Source organism: Melanerpes formicivorus, unplaced genomic scaffold (genome assembly GCF_026170545.1).
Source record: "Melanerpes formicivorus ecotype bairdi unplaced genomic scaffold, bMelFor1.0.p_v2 SCAF_11, whole genome shotgun sequence".
NCBI classification, from domain to species: Eukaryota; Metazoa; Chordata; class Aves; order Piciformes; family Picidae; genus Melanerpes; species Melanerpes formicivorus.
Genome location: NW_027142363.1, coordinates 20,939,611 through 20,959,732, shown reverse-complemented (window position 1 = coordinate 20,959,732; position 20,122 = coordinate 20,939,611). Strand labels below are relative to the sequence as shown.

General features: G+C 42.2%; 1 protein-coding gene across 1 annotated transcript; it reads right to left on the bottom strand.

Moving 5' to 3' along the window:
- Positions 1–1,420: 1,420 nt before the first annotated feature.
- On the bottom strand, positions 1,421–19,947 carry EIF2S3 (eukaryotic translation initiation factor 2 subunit gamma). The gene is made up of 12 exons (XM_068144808.1): positions 19,847–19,947; positions 17,577–17,640; positions 16,214–16,341; positions 15,959–16,080; positions 14,153–14,247; positions 12,751–12,909; positions 11,019–11,153; positions 9,416–9,510; positions 8,324–8,468; positions 7,556–7,725; positions 5,677–5,849; positions 1,421–1,861 (listed from the first exon to the last, which is right to left on the bottom strand). The coding sequence occupies exons 1-12, from the start codon at positions 19,913–19,915 to the stop codon at positions 1,798–1,800; spliced, it is 1,419 nt and encodes a 472-aa protein (XP_068000909.1). The 5' UTR covers positions 19,916–19,947; the 3' UTR covers positions 1,421–1,797.
- Between the last annotated feature and the right edge of the window lie 175 nt (positions 19,948–20,122).

The window sequence follows — 20,122 nt, the reverse complement described above, 5'->3', positions numbered from 1 at the left end:
CCCCTCCTTGCTCCAGCCTCCCTTCAGGTAGTTGTAGAGGGCAATGAGGTCTCCCTTCAGCCTCCTCTTCTCCAGACTGAACAACCCCAGCTCCCTCAGATCCAATTTGTAGGCCAGGTGCTCCAGGTCCTTCTCCAGGCTCACTGCCCTTCTCTGGATGTGCTTCAGTCCCTCTATGTCCCTCCTGTAGTGAGGAACTCAGAACTGAACACAACACCTGAGATATGGCCTCACCAGTGCTGAGTACAAGGGGATGATCACCTTCCTGTTTCTCCTGGCCACAGTGTTCCTAGTCCAAGCCAGGATGCCCGTGGCTTTCTTGGTCATCTGGGCACACTGCTGACTCATGTTCAGTTCAGACTATCAACCAATACCCCCATATCTCTCCCAAGTTGGAAAAAGCACTACACAAAAATCAATGCATTTACTCTCAACACCAAGTGAGGTAGAAGTACTTTACAAATGGAGAAACAGGAATGTAGATGGGAAAAGGGAGCACAAAATACAAAGTGAAATCAGGAATAAGACTCAAGCTGCTTCAGCAAAGTCTATTTCTATTCTATTCTAAATATTACTTACCTTTAGGATACCCTTGAAGATATTAAATACAACTGAAAGTGGGCTTTGAAAATTAACACAGTGCTTTGTATAAAAATATGGGAAGTAACATGACTTGCTCAATAGTCTACTGTAGAAAATGTCTAAAACTATGTACATTAGGCCAAATGAAGTTAAGCCTAAATGGACAAAGCTATTAGCACTCTACACTAAGTTTATTACATACTTTCTCCTGAGGAGTGTGGTTCAGGCTAGTTAAGCAAAAGTGGGTTTATACCTTTTTTTCCTCATCTCATTCTGAATTCCACCTCCCCTTTCCCCACCATGACTCCCCACTTTTTACAGCCTTTTCCAGGTATTTTATACTTCAAGATCACACCTAATATTTGCTCCATGGAACTTCGAAATAAGCAGTTTACTCCTACTGTATAAAGAGCTCCCAGGTCACCCACACAGTGATCCATGGTGACAAACAGCTACACTTCAAAATTAACCACATTGTTTTTGTAAATTCATTCTAAAATAAGATCAAAACCAGTACTGCCAGTTCAGATCCAGTTTACTTGTAGTTTTTTTGTTTGGAAGTTGAACCAAAACTCATAATACTGGAAGAGACAAATGTAAGTCAGTCAATGCTGCCATCCTAATTACAAAGTGTAATACAAGTAGAATCCTAAAGTCAGAACCATACAAAGCAGGAAGGTATTTGCTGTAAACAGCTGTCTCAGCAAAAGATGTTGTGCTGAAAGGGCAGTAGTCTTCAAGAAGAGTTTAGTAGGTAGGTTTGGTTTTTTTTCCTTTTAGCTCTTGCATTAGTTGGACAATCACTGCAGTCTTTTGTCACTCAGAAAAATGGTATGGATTCATGAAAATAGCAACATTTTATTTCAAGACCAGATTTATGGTTTGCTTGTTACACTGGGGCTGGCTTGGCTGATATTGAACAGATATGTCTGAAACACAAAGTAAGATAAATTAGACATGCCAGGAGACATGTACAATTAATTTCTGCTAAAATGTGGATAATTAAACCCACTTCTATGCCAATTCTTGTATGCTTTTAATGGTGATAGTGACTAGTATTTTAGTAAGAGGGGTAAAATTCAATAAAATGCACAAGGACAGCCATACAACTCCCAAGATATTGTTTGCACAGCTTCCAATTCCACTGGGAAAATAGACCCCCTCCAAAATAGAAATAGGCACTTCATCTGTAAAAATGAAGCACTCTCTTGTTTTTCAGTCGTCATCAACAGTTGGCTTGATTGTCACTCCTCTTCTGATCTGACCCCAACCAATTAAACTGCAAAAAGAAAAACAAACAGTTTAGATTACTTTTAAATGGCAGGCAGCAATCTCCTGGATAAATCAACATCTCTTTATTCAGCCTTCAGTTTTCACATTTTGCATTTTCTCCACTTGTCTCCCACCCAAAACATCCTACAAGATTCACTGAATGGCTTAGGTTGGAAGGGACCTTCCAGTATCTGAAGGGGGCCTACAAGAAAGCTGATTGGGTACTTTTTAGGGTGTCAGGTAGTGATAGGACTGGGGAGAACAGATCCAAGCTAGAGGAGGGGAAATTTAGATTAGATGTTAGGAAGTAGTTCTTCATCATGAGGGTGGTGAGACACTGGAACAAGTTGCCCAGGGAGGTGGTGGAAGCCTCACCCCTGGATGTTTTCAAGGATGTGGCTCTGGGCAACCTGATGTAGTCTGAGGTGTCCCTGCCCATGGCAGGGGGGTTGGAACTAGATGATGCTTGGGGTCCCTTCCAACCCTGACAATTCTATGACCTTGAAGATCATCTAGTTCCACCCCCCTTGCCATGAGGGGAAGACACCTTCCACCAGACCAGGTTGTGGAAGGCCTCATCCAACCCAGATCTAAGACTGGTTAGTGGAAACAGAAGAAAAAAGGACAAGAGACAGAACATTTGTGTGTTTGTAATCAGCTAATGATGTACCTCTGAACAATAAACTATGTTGTAACTTACATTGCCCTGGTAGACTACAAATCTATTCACAGCTCCATCTCTTTTACCTATGCCTGATTTCAAACAGCAATGAAAATGGGAGAATTCAGACAAGACAACAGTTAAGATTATAACCAGAGTAACTCTCAATGAACATGTGACCCCTAAAGGCAACTCGGTCCTCCGCTAAGCTCTACTATAGTCAGTAAAATGAAAGTCCCTTTTATAGGCCACTGCTGCATCAGAAAAATGCACTTCTAAAAAGAAATGTAAGATGATGTCCATTTCCTCAGTCAGCAGGCAGTCCACATTATTAATATAACTGCCTTTAAAATACTTCCAGATTCTGGCAAGGAGATACACAGGAAGCACAAGTGCCTCTCCATTTTATTTGCTGAGCAGTAAAGCCTGTCTCTGGAAAACAAAAGAGAAACTGAAATATGTCCCCCCAGCACTTACCAGGTTTCAGCACCATATCCTTAGGTTGTAACTAGTCCACCTTTGAATTTATGGTTCCTTGCCATCAAGTGTATCCTGTTTGTGTGGCCATTTGCTGCTTAACCTCTATACCTCTATATACCTGCTTTCCATTTAACACGTCCTCTTTGTCTCTTTCTTCCATCTTTCCAGTACTCCACTGTCTCAGACTACAAGCTCCTTTTCACAGTACCAGCTGTACATGATCTTTACTCCAACTGGATTTTATTAAGCTGCTCCTTAACTTTTTCTCAACCTTGCTTCCTGATGTTGGTTCTTTGTCCTTTTAATATAGCACAGAAGGCAACTTTTTAATAGCAGGATCTTTATAGCAGGCTGCCACTACTTGCCCACCCTATAATCCACAGACAGGTGGACTTCTTGGCAAAATTAGTTCATGTTTTTCAAGTGGGGAGTAACCTACAGCAGAAACAAAACTCACAATTTGCACAGACTATCAGTTCAAAAAATCTCAGTAGTTTCCAGTATAAATTTCCTCTCTTCTCCTCTTCCTTCTGCTTTCCCTGATGTAATTTGGGTTCTGCCTTCTTTTTTTTTTTTAATTACTTTTTTCCCTCCTGTTCAAGACACATTGTCTTTTTTCTTGTTTCTTTTTTTTTCCCCCAGGGAATAATCTCTTCCCTAATTTGTCAGCTAGTTCTGAGAGAGCAGGAACTAAATTCTAAGCTTTCTTGTTGATCAGAAAAAAAAACATGCCTCTATGGGTTTTAATTTACAGCTTGGTTCTTTTCAATACAGTAAGCACTGCTTGTAATAATGGCCATGTTCCCTTATACTACAAGACCTGTGCAGAGTCAGTGAATCTAAATACCCTTATGCTGTTATAATATTCATGGGATCACAGGATGTTAAGGCTTGGAAGGGACCTCTGGAGATCTTCAAGCCCAACCCCCTTGCCAGAGCAGAACCACAGAATCCAGCACAGGTCACACAATTACACATATAGAGAGGTCTTGAAAGTCCCCAGACAAGGAGACTCCACAACCTCCCTGGGGAGCCTATTCCAGTGCTCCATGACCCTTACAATAAAGAAGCTCTTCCTCATGTTGAGCTGGAACTTCCTGTGCTGCAGTTTCCATCCGTTGCCCCTTGTCCTATCCCAGGGTGCAACTGAGCAGAGCCTGTCCCTTCCTTTCTGACCCCCAGCCCTCAGATATTCATAGACATTGGTTAGATCCCCTCTGAGTCTTCTTGCCAGACTGAACAGCCCGAGGTATCTCAGCCTCCCTCTCAGTCTTCTCCTTTCCAATGTCAACAGCCCCAAGTCTCTCAGGCTCTCCTCATCAGGCAGTGCTCCAGTCCTTTCAGCATCCTTGTAGCCCTCTGTTGGACTCCCTCGAGTAGATTTGTGTCCCTCCTGAACTGGCCCCAAACTGGATGCAATATTCTAGGTGGGGCCTCACTAGGGCAGAGTGGAGTGGGAGGAGAACCTCCCTGGATCTGCTGGACACACTTTTCTTAATGCACCCCAGGATCCCATTGGCTTTCTTGGCCGCAAGGGCACATTGCTGTCCCATGCACAACTTATCCACCAGGACTCCCAGGTCCTTCTCCACAGGGCTGCTCTCCAGCAGATCACCTCCTAACCCGTACTGGTGCAGTTTATTCTTCCTTCCCAGATGTAGGATTCTTCCTAAGTCTTACGGAACACAACAAGCACAGGATGCATAATCATTTAGAAAGGGGTATGGGCACTGAGTTTAAAGTGAATCATCAAACAACTCTGCTTGTCATTTTCAGCCTCTTGATGTTTCTGTGCAGTCAGACATTTTATGTAATTTGAATGGGTCAATCTAGTTGGCAGTTTTTTTATTTCCTCTCTATTCACAGTATATAAACCACTCAAACCTCAGAATGTCTTTTCTCCGTTCCCTTGCTATTACTTAAAGGTTGCACTAGAAATCACACACAGGTCCACAGGCAGAGCTGCACTGATTTAGGTGAGGATAAAGACAGGATAAAGACGTGACTTAACATCACCTGAATTTCCAAACTGCTCTACCAAGATTGCCCACTGTTAGCTCAACTTAGAGCACAGCAGTTTTGGCAACAAACCACGAACCTTCCTTGTCTGTTACCAGTAGCTACCCACCCAGTTATAAAGCTTCCTTTTTTTCAAGTGTCTAGTAATGAAATTAAGCATTTCACAATAACAGTGTCCATCAGTTGAAAGAATCCAGAGGAACTTTAAACCAGAATACACTCACTTAGTTCTAGGACAAAATAACTACATTTCAACAGCTACACTTCGGTATCTGAAGGGGACCTACAGGAAGGCTCGGGAAGGACTGTTTAGAAAGGATTGAAGTGATAGGATAATGAGCAATGGTTTGAAACTAGAGAAAGGTAAATTTAGGCTGGACATAAGGAAGAAGTTCTTTACAATCAGAATGGTAAAATCCTAGAGCAGGCTGGCCAGGGATGTGGTTAAGGCCCTGTGCCTGGAGACATTCAAGATCAGACTCGATGTGGCCCTGGGTGGCCTGATCTAGGTGGAGGTGTCCCTGCTGACTACAGGGGAGTTGGACAAGATGGCCTTTGAGGGTCCCTTCCAACCCAGTGCAATCTGTGAAGAAAAAATCAGTTGCATACTTTTTTGTTACCCATCTCATAGCCAGGTACTCTACCTAGTTAAGGTAACTTACCGCCAGTGTTTCTCAACTCTTCGACTCAGGGCAATTTTTTCTCCCACTTCTGTGCATACTGGGTTAGTAAGCACAATCTTCCCCAAGTCAGCTTTAACTGCACTGACTCTCCCTCCAGTGGATAAGGATCCTATGTTCACCATTAAAACTTCATTCTTTGATAATTTTTGCACCTGAAGACAGACATACAGAACTCTGAAATAGATGCTTTAGTATTAAAAAACCCTAACAAAACAAGACCACAACTCTCCCAGCCCCAAGCCCACAGCCAATATTGAGTATCTGCTGTACCCATCTGCCACAAAAGACAGAAATAGCTGAGGTATGTAAAAACTATAAATACCCACCCACACAATCCACACACAACAGTGTCAGTGGGTAAAGTTTGCGTGTGAAAGGACAAATCTGTATATATCTTGCACCTGTAGTTCTGCAGGTTCTTGGTATGATAGAAAACAGAGAGAGAGCCCAAGAACTCATATAAAACACCCTAATGATTGCACATCCTGGGTTAGAAAGTGTTAACAGTCTCAGATACTGCTGCAAATCAGAATGTTAACCTCATTCTTTTAAATCATCTGGATATTCTCTCATTTCCCTTATGCATACACGCAGCAAAATGACTTCTCAACAAAATAATCCCTTTCACAGGCTAAAAAGAGCACTGAAGCACTTTAATTCACCGGTGCATGAAGCAGTTTCTAGATTTCAACACTAGCAGGGAAAAATCTATGGTCTTTTAGTTTAATTTGTACAATATAGACCACAAACAAAGTTTTGTTTCTTTTCAACTACAGTGTTTCCAAAATAGTTAACCTTAAAAAGTTCTTCAGAAAGAGAATGTACAAAAAGCATGTGAGTAGGAAGTAGATCAGTTTATGTATAAAGCAAATTATTGCATACATGGACCAGCCTATAATATAGCAAAACTACCATCAGCACGTTTAGGAGACTATCTAACACGGAGACACAAACACTTTATGCTGCTTTAAACTGCACTGATATTAATTCCTACTCCCCTCCTCTGAAAAGCACTCTTCTGTAGTACTAAATATGGCACCCAGCTCTGGAACCCTCAACTCAAGAAGAACATGATGAAGTGGGTCAGCAGAGGGCCATGGAGATGATCAAGGACAGGCTGAAGGTGCTAGGCTTGCTCAGCCTGGAGAAAAGAAGGCTCCAGGGAGACCTGACAGTGGCCTTCCAGTACCTGGAAGGGACCTACAAGAAGGCTGCAGAGGGACTGTTTACAAAGGCCTGCAGTGATAGGACAAGGGGCAATGGTTTGAAATTAAAGAGTAGATATAGACTGGATGCTAGGAACAAGCTCTTCACTGTGAGGGTGGTGAAACACTGCAACAGGTTGGCCAGGGATGTGGCCTCAAGTGCCTCCCTGGACATCTTCAAGGTCAGGCTCAACAAGGCTCTAGGCAACCTGATCCAGTGGAGGATGTCCCTGCTGACTGCAGTGGGGTTGGACTGGATGAGCTTTGGAAATCCCTTCTAACTGAAACCATTCTATGGTGATTCTGAGTAAGCAGGTAAGTTTAGGGACAAACATATATGAACAGACAGACATGTAAACATGAAGAAAATATTTTTCACTGTGAGGGTGACAGAACACTGGAATAGGCTGCCCAGGGGGAGTGTGAAGTCTCCTCTGGAGATACTCAAGACCTGCCTGGATGTGCTCCTGTGTGATCTGCTCTAGGTGCTCCTGCTCTGACAGGGGGGTTGGACTGGATGATCTTTTGAGGGCCCTTTCAACCCCTAACATTCTGTGAATCACTGCATAAGATCAAAAGTGTATATACTAGTAAAACTTAGCACAAGAAGAGAAATCAGGGGAAAAACAAACAACAAAAAAAGGAGTACAGACCTTTGCAGCTTTCTTGTCTCCTTCAGTGCGAACACCTAATAGTCGTCTCAGCAAGAAATAGGAAATTTCTAGCTCTGTAAATATTTCTGGCAGTGCTCCAACTGCACCAAGAACTTGGCCTACCATTCGGTCAGCCCGACACAAAGTTGGATCAATCTTAGTTCCAACACCTAAAACACAGTAAGGAAAAGTCACAAGGAGTAACAGAAAGGTAGATTGTGCGTTTGTGCGTTAAAAGACTTGACGGAGATCTAAACCCCACAATCTGAGTGTGTACTGGGAATCCCCCTACCTGAACTGCACTGTGAGGGTGCCAGAGCCCTGGAACAGGCTGCCCAGAGAGGTTGTGGAGTCTCCTTTTCTCAAGACATTCCAAATCTGCCTGGATACATTCCTGTATAACCTACTTTAGGTGCTCCTGCTCTGGCAGGGGGGTTGGACTGGATAATCTTTCAGGGTCCCTTCCAACCCCTAACATTCTGTGATTCAGAATGTCAGCAAGACTGTAAGGTCTGTGATGGAAAAACATTCTACTGTTAAAGCTGGTAGCTAACAATGCAAGCTGATCTGCACTGGCCAGTAACACTCAGAAATACATCTTATTTATTAAACATCTACTTTTCATGCTCATGTTGTATCTCTCCACATATAATACTTTAAATTTTTCCTAGGCTTTTTGTTTTCCACGGTGAAATACATTGTTGAATGTAACCAAGTGATTGTAATATGCCTAAATAAGTAACTATTTCCATAGGAGAATGTTCTTACCTATAAGACCTCCTGGAGCAGCATATTGCAGATCATTGTGTTCAGCAAAGAGTGACACTATTTTGGAGAAGATTGGCTTGCACATGAGTTTTCCTTCACTGTCCTTGGATACAATACCAGGCCGGACCTCAATTTCCTGGCCCACCTAATTAAAAAAGTGATAAAGTGATTAACTGATTGTTTCAGAGCAACATAAAACTAACTACTAGTCACAGACAAGACCTACCATTCATACAAGTTTTTGGCTCTGGGCTGCTGTAGAGCTTCTTGGGCTCTCTTGCCCTTGTTTACTGCAAACTGAATGACAAAGCTCTGTTTCTTATAGCCAATGCACCAAGGGATTTGCTTTTCAAAACTACTCATAAAACTCCTTTAGCAAAGGCTCTTTATCAGCAATAATTCCAATATTTAGAAATTAATTTAATTTAAAAAGAAGATTTCATTTAGAAATGTTGCAGCACTGAGAAAAATGGAGTTAATTTGACCAGGGTAAGTGACCAGCATCGATAAATGAGATACAGGTTGTATAAATGTTTGAAGGTGTGGTTTTCTTTCCAGTCTAGCAGAGATAAATGTTTGAAGATGTGGTTTTCTTTCCAGTCTAGCAGAGAAACTTTTCATGTTTCCATTTATTGACAGTATCACAGAATCAAAATGAAGATCAAAAGAGAGAGAATAGCTAAACAGGGAAGCGGGACTTGTGGGAACCCCCACACACTTCCAAGGTGCCTTCAAAACTCTTTTCCTCTCCTCTTCCCCCCAGTAATTCAGGAATTAAGTTGTACAAAAACCAAACAAACAAACAAAAACCCCAAAACACCAAAACCCAAAAAAAGCAGCTCCCTCAATTTTTGTAATCAATGAAATCAGTATTGCCATAAGTAGAAGTTAAGATCTGAGTAACAAAAATTGATTAAAAAAACCTAAAAAAGTCAGGGTTACTTGTTCTGGTATTTTAGAGAAGGAAACTAAAAATGAGGTACAGGCAGAGAGGACTTATACAAATCAATTAGAGATTAATTTTGCATTAAGCAAGGAAAACCTCTAATAATTATTATTACAAATCTGGAGATAATGAAGGGAAAAGGTTACCTTTAAGACACCCTTTAGAATACTGCCACCAGCTACACCTCCCTTAAGGTCATCAACTTCACAGCCAGGCTTGTTGACATCAAAAGATCTAATTACTACAAAGAGTAAACCATAATCAGGCTTGTATTTAAGACCAGGTTTTCAAAGTAGTAGTGTCTTCCTGTAGGAACTTTGAGTGCTTCCCTGTTCTTATGAAGGCAGACAAATACTCCTAAATATTACAACAACATAAGCCAGAAGACCAAAACCTGAAAAATATTTTATTCTAGATTTTTAAGAACATGGTTGATTTTGTTCTCAAAACCACTTAAGCTGCTCCTAAGCATAAATGTCTTTTCAAACTGTTTTTACATAGCAGAAATTAAGTTCAAGATCAGTAGCCGAAAAAGAAACCAAGTCAATCGTGAATATCGGAAGTGGTTTTGTAAAGCAGTTTGACCTTGTTTTTAATAAAAGTGATCAGTTTCTATGTATTCTGAACATATTCTGTAGGTCTCCCATGCTTTATGTATGCACTTGCAGCCATGAAAGCCAATCATATCCTGGGCTGCATCATGAGAAGCATGGCCAGCAGGTCGAGGAAGGCGATTCTCCCCCTCTGCTCCACTCTGATGAGACCCCACCTAGCTTACTGCATCCAGTTCTGGAGCCCCTGCTACAAGAAAGATGCGGACGTGCTGGAACATGTCCAGAGTTGGGCCATGCGGATGATCAGAGGCCTGGAACTCCTCTCCTATGAGGACAGGCTGAGAGAGTTGGGGTTGTGCAGTCTGGAGAAGAGAATGCTCCAAGGAGACCTTATTGTGGCCTTCCAGTATCTGAAAGGGGATACAAGAAAGCTGGGGAGGGACTTTTTAGGACTAGGGGAAATGGAGCAAAACTAGAAATGGGTAGATTAAGATTGGATGTTAGGAAGAAGTTCTTCCCCATGAGGGTGGTGAGACACTGGAACAGGTTGCCCAGGGAGGTGGTAGAAGCCTCATCCCTAGGCTGGATGTGGCTCTGAGCAACCGGATTAGTGTGAGGTGTCCCTGCCCACGGCAGGGGGGTATTGGAACTGGCTGACCCTTGAGGTCCCTTCCAACCCTGACAATTCTATGAAAAGGGCAAACAAATGGTTTCATCCTCAGGCACCTGAATTTCACAATGTGCTGGACACGACTAATGACTTTGATGATTATATCCAGGAGAGAAGAGACTAATACAGAAAATCTAACCAGGCTACCTGTAAGATTTTCATGGAAATAATTTAATTTTCAGATTCAGTGGTTTGTCAGTACTTTGTTAAATCAAACTTAAATTCACAGCAACTTAGGAATATTTTTCAGACAAATAAATATCAAGTCTATTCCATTTCTGTGCTGTCATATAGACAGAGTACGTGCAAAAGCCAGTAATTACCATGAAGAGATTTAACTATAGATTTAACTATGAACAAACGATATTGGAATGAAAAAAACATGGCAACTTTTAAAATATGAGCACACTAAATGCTTCTTTTAAATCTACCTCTTTTTAGAGCACTCAGCAACATGCTATTTTAAGTGCAGACACAGGTATTCAGTGGTTAGCTACAAAAGCCCAGACCTAAGCATTTACATACCAATAAGCCTTGGTTCAGATGTGAAGTCTCGCAAAGGAACTGGGATTTTCTTCACTATATACTCACAAACTACCTCGATGTTGTATTTCAGCTGTGCTGAGATTGGAATTATTGGAGCTCCTTCTGCAACTGTACCTAAACCAAAATCAAGTTCAACATCAAGCCTTAACACAGTACTCACAGCAATGTGACCAAGTGTTCTGTCATTGGTACAAATACTTAGAAATTTCAAGTCACAATTTCTGTGTATTTCCCAAAGTGGTAACTACCAGAGCATTCACTCTTTCCTTCAACATTTTAACTCAAACCACTCAGACCTACTTTTGGAGGCTTTCTGAAACAACCCTCATATTGCCTCTGGGTAACTGCGTACTGAGGAAGCTTTACTGTTGCTCTCTGAACACTGTGCAAGATAATCTTGTTTTCTAAGGGAGAATTCACGTCCTACATTGTGAAGTATTCTTAAGATCTGAAATATTCTTAAGATAATCTCCTCAGACAGCTCAGTGTCTGATACATCAGCATTTATTTTACAGTTATATTTCCCTGACTAAAATTCCTATCATTCTAATCAGCTATATTTTCTAAGTGTTGCACTACAAGTCTTTGAGAACAATCCTAATGTTATGGAAGGCTTGGTAAGTATTATTAATATTTCTCATGTAGTTTCAGTTCTCAAACTCCAAATTTATACATCAAGCCATCCTCATATAACTGTTGTGAATGGCTTGTGCAAGGAAACAACTAGAAAAAACAACAACAAAAACCCAACAGAAAGAACCATCAATGACTTTTGATGGTGACAATCCAGCTCCACAGCTTTTCACATACACCAGCTGAAGCAGGTTAAATAATCTCCTAGTAAAGATGGACCTCAAAGCACTAGACTAACACTGAGCAGAGCTTTAGAGGGTAGGATAACACTGCCTGATCTGGACTTACAGAGAGGGATGAAAGCCCAGTCTTGTGTGGTTAGGTAAGCTACCATATTTACAAGGTGCCCCTAACAAGTACTGCTTTATCCTCTCCTGCACTCCAGTAAAATCACAGTACAATCTCCATCAAAGAAACAAGCCAAGAACAAATAATCCCAAGAACAAGCCTAATGAGGAGCAGCTGAGGGAACTGAGATTGTTTAGTTTGGAGAAAAGAAGGCTGAGGGGAGACCTCACTGCTCCCTCCAACTACCTGAAGGGAGGTTGTACTGAGGTGGAGGTCAGCCTCTTGTCCCTGGTGACGGGATGAGAGGAAACAGCCTGAAACCGTGCAAGGGAAGGTTTAGATTGGATGTTAGGAAAAAGTTCTTTATGGAAAGAGTGGTCAGAAATTGGAATAGGCTGCCCAAGGAGGTGCCTGGAGGTGTTAAAAAAAATTGTGTAGACATGGCACTTTGGGACATAGTTCAATGGCCATGGTGGTGTTGGCGTGACTTGATGAGCTTAGAGGGCTTTTCCACACAAACCAATTCTATGATTCTAAGAAACCTCAAAATCAGTGAAAACTAGTAGATAAGAGCCATTGCTATTCATTTTACATGCAGAGCTCCCATCAACAGCCTCAAGAGTGTTGTACCCAAGTTGTCTGAAACTACCAAGAGGCACAACTCCAATGGTCCATTTTTAAGATTACCAGACTCATCTGTTACAATCACCTGAACAAGAGAAGCTCTTCTCCAAACATACAGAAAACCACATCTCCACCACTAATTGGATTTCTGCTGATGAAAACTTACCTTGTACAAAAGCAAGAATCTGTTCATATTGTTCTTTAGCCTGGCTCTCTTTCACCAAATCTATCTTATTCTGTAGAATCAAAATGTGTTTCAGTTTCATGATTTCTATAGCAGCTAGATGTTCTGAGGTCTGGGGTTGAGGGCATGATTCATTACCAGCTGAAAGAAGAAAAGTGACTACAATATAGAAACTATAAAGGTAGACAAAACTCTTGCAGTTAGAATATCTACTTTCCACTGCATCTTTATTCAAAAAGACAGTCACCTCTCACTGAACTACATGTGAAGCATCCAAATTAGTAAGCACACGAAGCATCCAAATTAATAAGCACCTAGTCCTCCCCTGAACTACTAGCTGTAGCACCCACACAATATATGACAGATGAGAGGATGACAGAGTGGTTTCCTCATTTTTGCTCCCAGTTGAGACACATTTAAAAATTCCAAAGATGCTGACAGTTAACTTGTATCTGCTTGACTTATTCCATCCTTTAGCTCTTCAAACATTGAAGTACTGACTGCAATTCACCTTTCAAGCAACATTTTGCAATCCTTTGCTATTCTGTTCTCACTGAAGCCACAGAAATGCCTAGATTCTCAAACTCTGTAGCACACTAAATATATCAAGTAAGAGAACAGGGAAGCTTTCAGCATGGTTTGGATTCCTGCCATCCAAGAACCCAGCTTTTTGGCTGATGTGCCATTACGGTTGTTTATCTCACTTGAAGTTTGGTCCGTTGCACTTTCTAGATTCAAACAGCCAGCAGGAACAACTTCTCACAGCTATCTCAGACTACTGAAGCTGTTTTTCTTGTTTGTTGACGTGCTTTACACAGGTAAGATAATTGCTATTATCACTGCAGACCACTATATTCTACTGGCAGACAAAAATCAGTTTTACTCACTCCCTGGTGGTTGCAAATAGGAACAAAAATTGACCCCACCAAAGTAAGTCTCCTGCACCCTGACTTTGCCTGTGTTCATCTGGGATTACTGATGTTTGTGGACTCTCCTGCCTGGCAAAGGCAGATATGTATTTAAAGCAAACTGAAGCTTCAGAGGAATTCAAAATGTACCTGTAGGTAACTGATTTCCATAGAGCTGATATAAATTTTACAGTATTATATCACCTACAAGGTTTCACTTTACCTAACTGATCTCCTATCAGTCAAGCCAGTTACCAAACTAATGAGTACTAGTGAGGTTTTAAAAAACCCAGCTTGTTAGGGTACATTTGTACTGTAGCATCACTTTATTTCCTTAAACACATCAAAAGAATTCACTTGTTTTAAATAGTCACCTCACACCACTAAATTTTAAAGCCCATATAAAGTTGCTTCATGATATAAAAAACCCCAAAACCCCAAACCCCAGATTTCTGGTTTTGTGTAGCAATCATTACCTATCAACAGTAAAGCTGCATCCATTACTGCTGCACCGTTCAACATAGTAGCCATCAAAATATCATGGCCAGGACAATCCACAAAAGAGACATGCCTGTTGTAGAAAAAGGTTACAAGAAAGTCCAAAAAGCCAGTTATCAACAGCTTCTCTGACCAATTTATGTGAATGGTTAGGCAGACACAGAAGTTAAAAGCATCCTTCAAATGAGAATCATTTCAAGACAGCTGCTGAGAAGTTACAGCTTTAAAGTCACATGGCATGGAATACCCCTTTGGTCAGTTTGGGTTAGCTAGCCCGGCTGTGTGCCCTCCCAAAATCTTGCCCACCCCTCAGCATACTCTTGGTGCAGGGGATTTTTGGAAAAGCACAGCCTTGGTGCTTGGCTCAGCACCAGCCAAAAAACTGCTTTGTTATCAACACCCAGCTACATCACTGCAAAACATAACACTAGAAAGATGGAGTTAGTACAATTAACTCCAGTTCAGCCAAGACAACAGTCTACTGAATGGTCCCTGAATAGTTTCTGAGTTTTAAGATTTGATGCCATATATCTGTATTAGGTACTGCTTTAATATTTCACAAATGTAAAGTAGACTACATTTAAATGCAAAATAAAACCCAAGCGAGCAAAGAAAACCTCCAACATACACAAACCTCACAAGATTTATCTCTTGTAAAGGATGTGTCTATTTCTCCTATGTTAGAAAATGATGCACCTTTAATTACAAGGCTGTAATTGCACTTGACTTCAAAGATTTATCTACACTTGACAGTTTCAAGGCCCAGCTTGACAGGGTCCTGGGCCATCTCACTTAAACTATATTCTTATCCTGATAGGGTGAACTAAGTGATCCTTGAGGTCCCTTCCAACCTGGCATTCTATGAATCTGTGAATGTTACAGCTCCTCATTCCAAATTCTTGTTGTGCAGACCATAACAGCTGATTCTCTACATTTCTGCCTAAACCTATTCACTGTGGAATCCTTGATTCACCCAAGCAATGCCACCAAAAAGCAAGGAACTAATCTGCTGCTCTGCTGACAATGTTACAAATCTACTAGAAGCAAATAAACAGTAAGATAAAGAATCTAAAACTTTTTATCAGTAATAATGGCTTCATGACTGCCTGTCACAACCCAGAAGTTGCTAGAACAAGTGCTTTACTTGGAATCTGAGGAAGGGAAATCTGTGGTTACAGCACTGAGTTGCCTGTGTACACACACATTGTACACATATAAAGCAGGAATCTCATACAAGAGTCTCTGTGACTACTCTCATTTGAACAACCACTGTGAAGACCTATGCAACAACTGTTGTAGTTAGTATGCCTGCATAATGACCATGCTATGCTTATTAAAAAAAGTATATAAAGAACATATGGCCTCCAGAGTCCAGGGAGTCCTGATCTCACATTAGGCATCAGGCTTTCATATGCTTAAGAACTTGGAAAACTCTTCTGTCTCTAGGAAGAAAAAGATTAACAGAACTAACTCTCCAGGAAGGAATTTTAAAGATGTGTTTGTGAGGTTCACATTAGTTCTCATTCCAGTGGCTTTAAAATAGACTTGTATTAATAGCAGAAAAATGTCATTTTGGAGTCCTGCAAATGCCAGAGGGCAGGAGACACAGCTGTGCTCTGCCACAGACTGTGTGTCGCAACTAACACCAAGGCAGTTTAGATGATACCTTAGATCAGGGGTGCCATAACAATAGTTCTGCTCACAGCTCAGCTTTGACTATCTTCAGTTTGTAAAAGGATGTTTCAAAGCCCCCACAACTATACCATTAATTTCACAGCAGTTACCTGACTAGTTTAAAGTTCCCTTTAGTGCCAGGAATATCTGTAGGGAACTCATCTGGGGTGCTACTTCCACAGGATCGGTAACACTCTGGCCGGGAACAGCTTGGGTCATCCAACTTGTAAATCTGTAAGTTTTACAAATTGAGGGGAAAAAAATAGAATAGAAAATTAAGTCAGCAAGGATTAGTGACCTGTAAGCTACACATGCACCTTGAAATACATTAACAACATACTTGCTAGATTCTGGTAATGACTCACCTTCGCATTAGCATAACCCAGCTTGATTGTGATATTTCTTTCCAGTTCATTTTTAAATCTGACAGTGTGAACTCCAGAAATAGCTTTGACTACTGTCGACTTCCCATGGGCTACATGACCAATTGTACCTATGTTTCAAAAGCAAGCATTTGTCAATAAACCACTGTTTCATTTTGTGCAACATTCCAATCAGATCAACACCTAATTACCCCAAGTACTCTCTGTAAACACAAAGTCCAGAAGGGTGCATGGGTTTCATGAACGTTTTTGTTTAAACAAACAAGATCCTAAATTGAGCTCCAAATGGACAGATCTTTGCAATTTCACCAAACTCATTTCAATTTCAATGTTTAAGGTAAAATAAACTTTGCTTTAGCAACTATTCCCCACTTCATTCAATAGTGTTCTTCAAGTTGTAAAATTGGTGCTTTTCAAGTTAAAAGGCTTTGACAAGTTTCTTCACAGAATCACAGGGGTTGGAAGGGACCTCAAATGATCATCCAGTCCAATCCCCCTGCCAGAGCAGGAGCACCTAGAGTAGGTCACACAGGAATGCATTCAGGCAGCCTCTTTCAGGGCTCTGGCACCCTCACAGTGAAAAATTTCTCCTCATGTTTCCATGGAACTTCCTATGCCTCAACTTCCAACCATTGTCCCTTGTCCTGTCACTGGGCATCACCAAGCAGAGCCTGACTCCATCACCCTTTACATATTTATAAACATGAATGGGACCCTTAGTCCCCTCCTCTCCAAGATGAAGAGCCTCACCTCTCTCAGTCTCTCCCCATAAGGAAGATATTCCACTCCCTTAATCATTTTTGTGACTCTGCACTGGACTTTTTCAAGCAGTTCCCTGAAGTCCTTCGTGAACTGAGGGGCCCAGAACTGGACACAATATTCCAGCTGCAGCCTTACCAGGGCAGAGTAGAGTGGGAAGAGAACCTCTCTTGACCTACTAATGACAGCTGTTCTAATCCAACCCAGAATGCCATTAGCCTTTGTGGCCACAAGAGCACATTGCTGGCTTATGGTCAACCTTCCATTCACTAGGACCCCCAGGTCCCTTTGCCCTTCACTGCTCTCCAACAGGCCAGTCTCCAACCTATACTGGTCCAGGGGTTTGTTCTTTCCCAGGTGCAAGACTCTGTACTTGCCCTTGCTGAATTTCATTAAATTTCTCCCTGCCCAACTCTCCAGCTTAAGTATTCCCTTACCTTGATAAAATTTGTAGTAAACCCACTATTGTTACTGTCTGTTTCAGTAAAATAAGCATCTAAAACGTTCTTGTGTAGGCACCATATGCTACTGCATGAGCACCAGAGGCACACTGATGCACCCCTCTTTTTCAGGAGTTTATTTTTACCTATATTAATTGTTGCTTGTCTGCTGATGACTTCTGGTGAGAGAGGCGTCAACTTGGTAACATCCTGTATGAGGGACAACAAAAAATATCATTAACTTGCATCTAAATGTTTACAAAGCACTACAAATATTTTCTTAGCAATTACCCAGTAATTCTGTTCAGCAGAATCCAACTAAGCTCAATCAAATAATTATAGATGTGCATTCCTGTCTTTTAAGTATATGAGATAGGACAAAAAGTGAATAAAATTGTGATTGCACATCAGCATAGCTTGCAAATCAAAACACTGATTGTAAAGTGGTATAGGCTGCAAGGTGTGAAGGATGGAAGTAAACAAACCAAAAACCCTCAAAAGAAGCTCTCACACACACACAAAACTCCTTACCTACCCCTAACTTTAAATTTCATGTAACAGGCAAATTCAAATGAACTTTCCATGGGCTACAGAGTGAGCTGCAACTATGTTTCAAACCCAAAGGCTTGTCAATAAACAGTAGTTTAATTTGTATAAGGTTCCACTATATTCAATACATAATTACAGCTAACACTTTGGAGTCAGTAAGTGAAGAGCTTTCATTAGTGCCATGAATGTAATTTAGGGTTGTGGGTTTGGTTTTGTGGTGTTTCTTTTTCTTCTTTTTTTAGCAGCTACTTTTTCCCCAAGTACCATTATTGCAACCATAGATACTGGACTTGAAGAGTTGTTTTGGTGTTTTTCTAAAGCTGTTTGTCCAGTTATTGGACAAATGTTGAAATCCACTGAAATGCTCCTCTGCACTGCTTTTGAAACAATTCACACTGAGATTTTCATCCTGCACTGAAATCATATGGCTGAGCTGCTCAGTTCAAGTGAAGATAATGACTACAGAGTCCTAAGTGCAGGACAGGATACAAACAGTTTGCTAATATAGAGCTAACACACAGACACAAATGTACATTAAATCATGTATTGTTTATGCCATAACAAGCACTGAGATTGACAATCAAACTCATCTCTGTAATAATGAAAGCTCACACGTTCTATTCTGAAGCATTACATGAACAGAATGCTCACATCCAATACAAACCCAGGTTTTGTTCCACAGGCAATTCAATTTCTGTTTCTTCTATATCTTAATTAACTTATCTTAATTACTACAAGCACCGGAGTCAACGACCTGCAGATGGCACCCTGTAGCAGGGTGACAGGCATGTAAGCATGATGCAGCTCCTGTCATCAAGATGATTGTTCCAGGTGCACACAATTGTGCACACATGCAATTTTTCCTCTCAAGATTGGTATAAGGCTAAGTTCAACTATAAAATTCCATGCATTAAAGAGCCAACTGAAAAACTACAAAATAGGCCTTAAAAGGCAACTCCTACCGACCTCTCAAGTAGGCTTATCTCTTTCCAACTGGCTAATGCCATGGTCAACAATAAAAGCAAGTAAGGAAACTTTGTGAAATCACTAATGTCCCTCACCAGTGAATATCACCATGCTTAGCTGCTACACAAAAAGAACTTTTGGGCTCAAACCCCAAGAATATCTAGTTTGGTGAACACCAGGGAAGCAGGAATAGGATTTTCAACTGGTTTTGTCTACATCTATGTGTAATAAGTGAGACAGCCCAGGGGAGACATTAAAAGGGAAGACTACCACAGGAAGACAAGTGATTTTTCTGGGTAATCAAAATTTCTTGGTAGCCCAAACAAGATAGGGGTGGCAACCAACTCATCTAAGCTGTTGGGGAAACAGAAAGCCAATGAATGGTTCTACTTCGGAGCGGAAAGAGCCTTGAATAGTACTAAGCAAGACAGCCCTTACAAGGAGAAAACTCCCTGTCTCCGGCACTGTCACAGAAAAGCTTTACTCTAAAAGCCGGGACGCCAGCCGATCGAGCCGCAGACTCCCCTCACTAACAAGCCAAGCGCCTCATCCAGCCAACTCAAACACGCTACGACCAGCCTAACCTGCTCCCAGCGCCGCCGCTCTGCTCGGCGCCTACCTCCATCTATGCTCTCCTTTAGCCCCGCCGTGCTGCAACCCAGCTCCCCGGAAGCACCGCCGCCTTCAGCGGCGTCTTAGACCTCACCAGCTCCAACGGCCACGGCGGGCATGGAGGAAGGCACGGATCCCCTTTGCCTCCAGACGCCGCCGCCACCACCTCCCCCCCCGCCATCCCTCAATGGCTGGTCCGCCCAGCCGGCCCCCGCATCCACTGCTTCTAGGCGCCCCCACCCGCGGCCACCTGCCCCCGTCCACTGGGCGCCCGGCGGGCGAGTCTCACCAAGGTAGCAAGGTCCTGCCGGCTGAGGTGCGGCTGCCCCAGAGTCACTCCCGCCTCATCCCCCGCCATCTTGGCCCGAAGAGGAAGCGAGGAAGCCCGCGCGGTCGCCTGACCCCCGGCTCCGCTCGGCACCGCCGGCCCTGGCGCGAAGCCCGGCACTCGCCGGCGGGCGAGCAGACGTCCAGCTCGGGGACTCGCCGCGCAGAGCGGCTCGAGGCCGCCACCAGCCCCACCGAAGGGCTAGGTGCGGCTCAGGCACGTCGCGGGGCAGCCCAC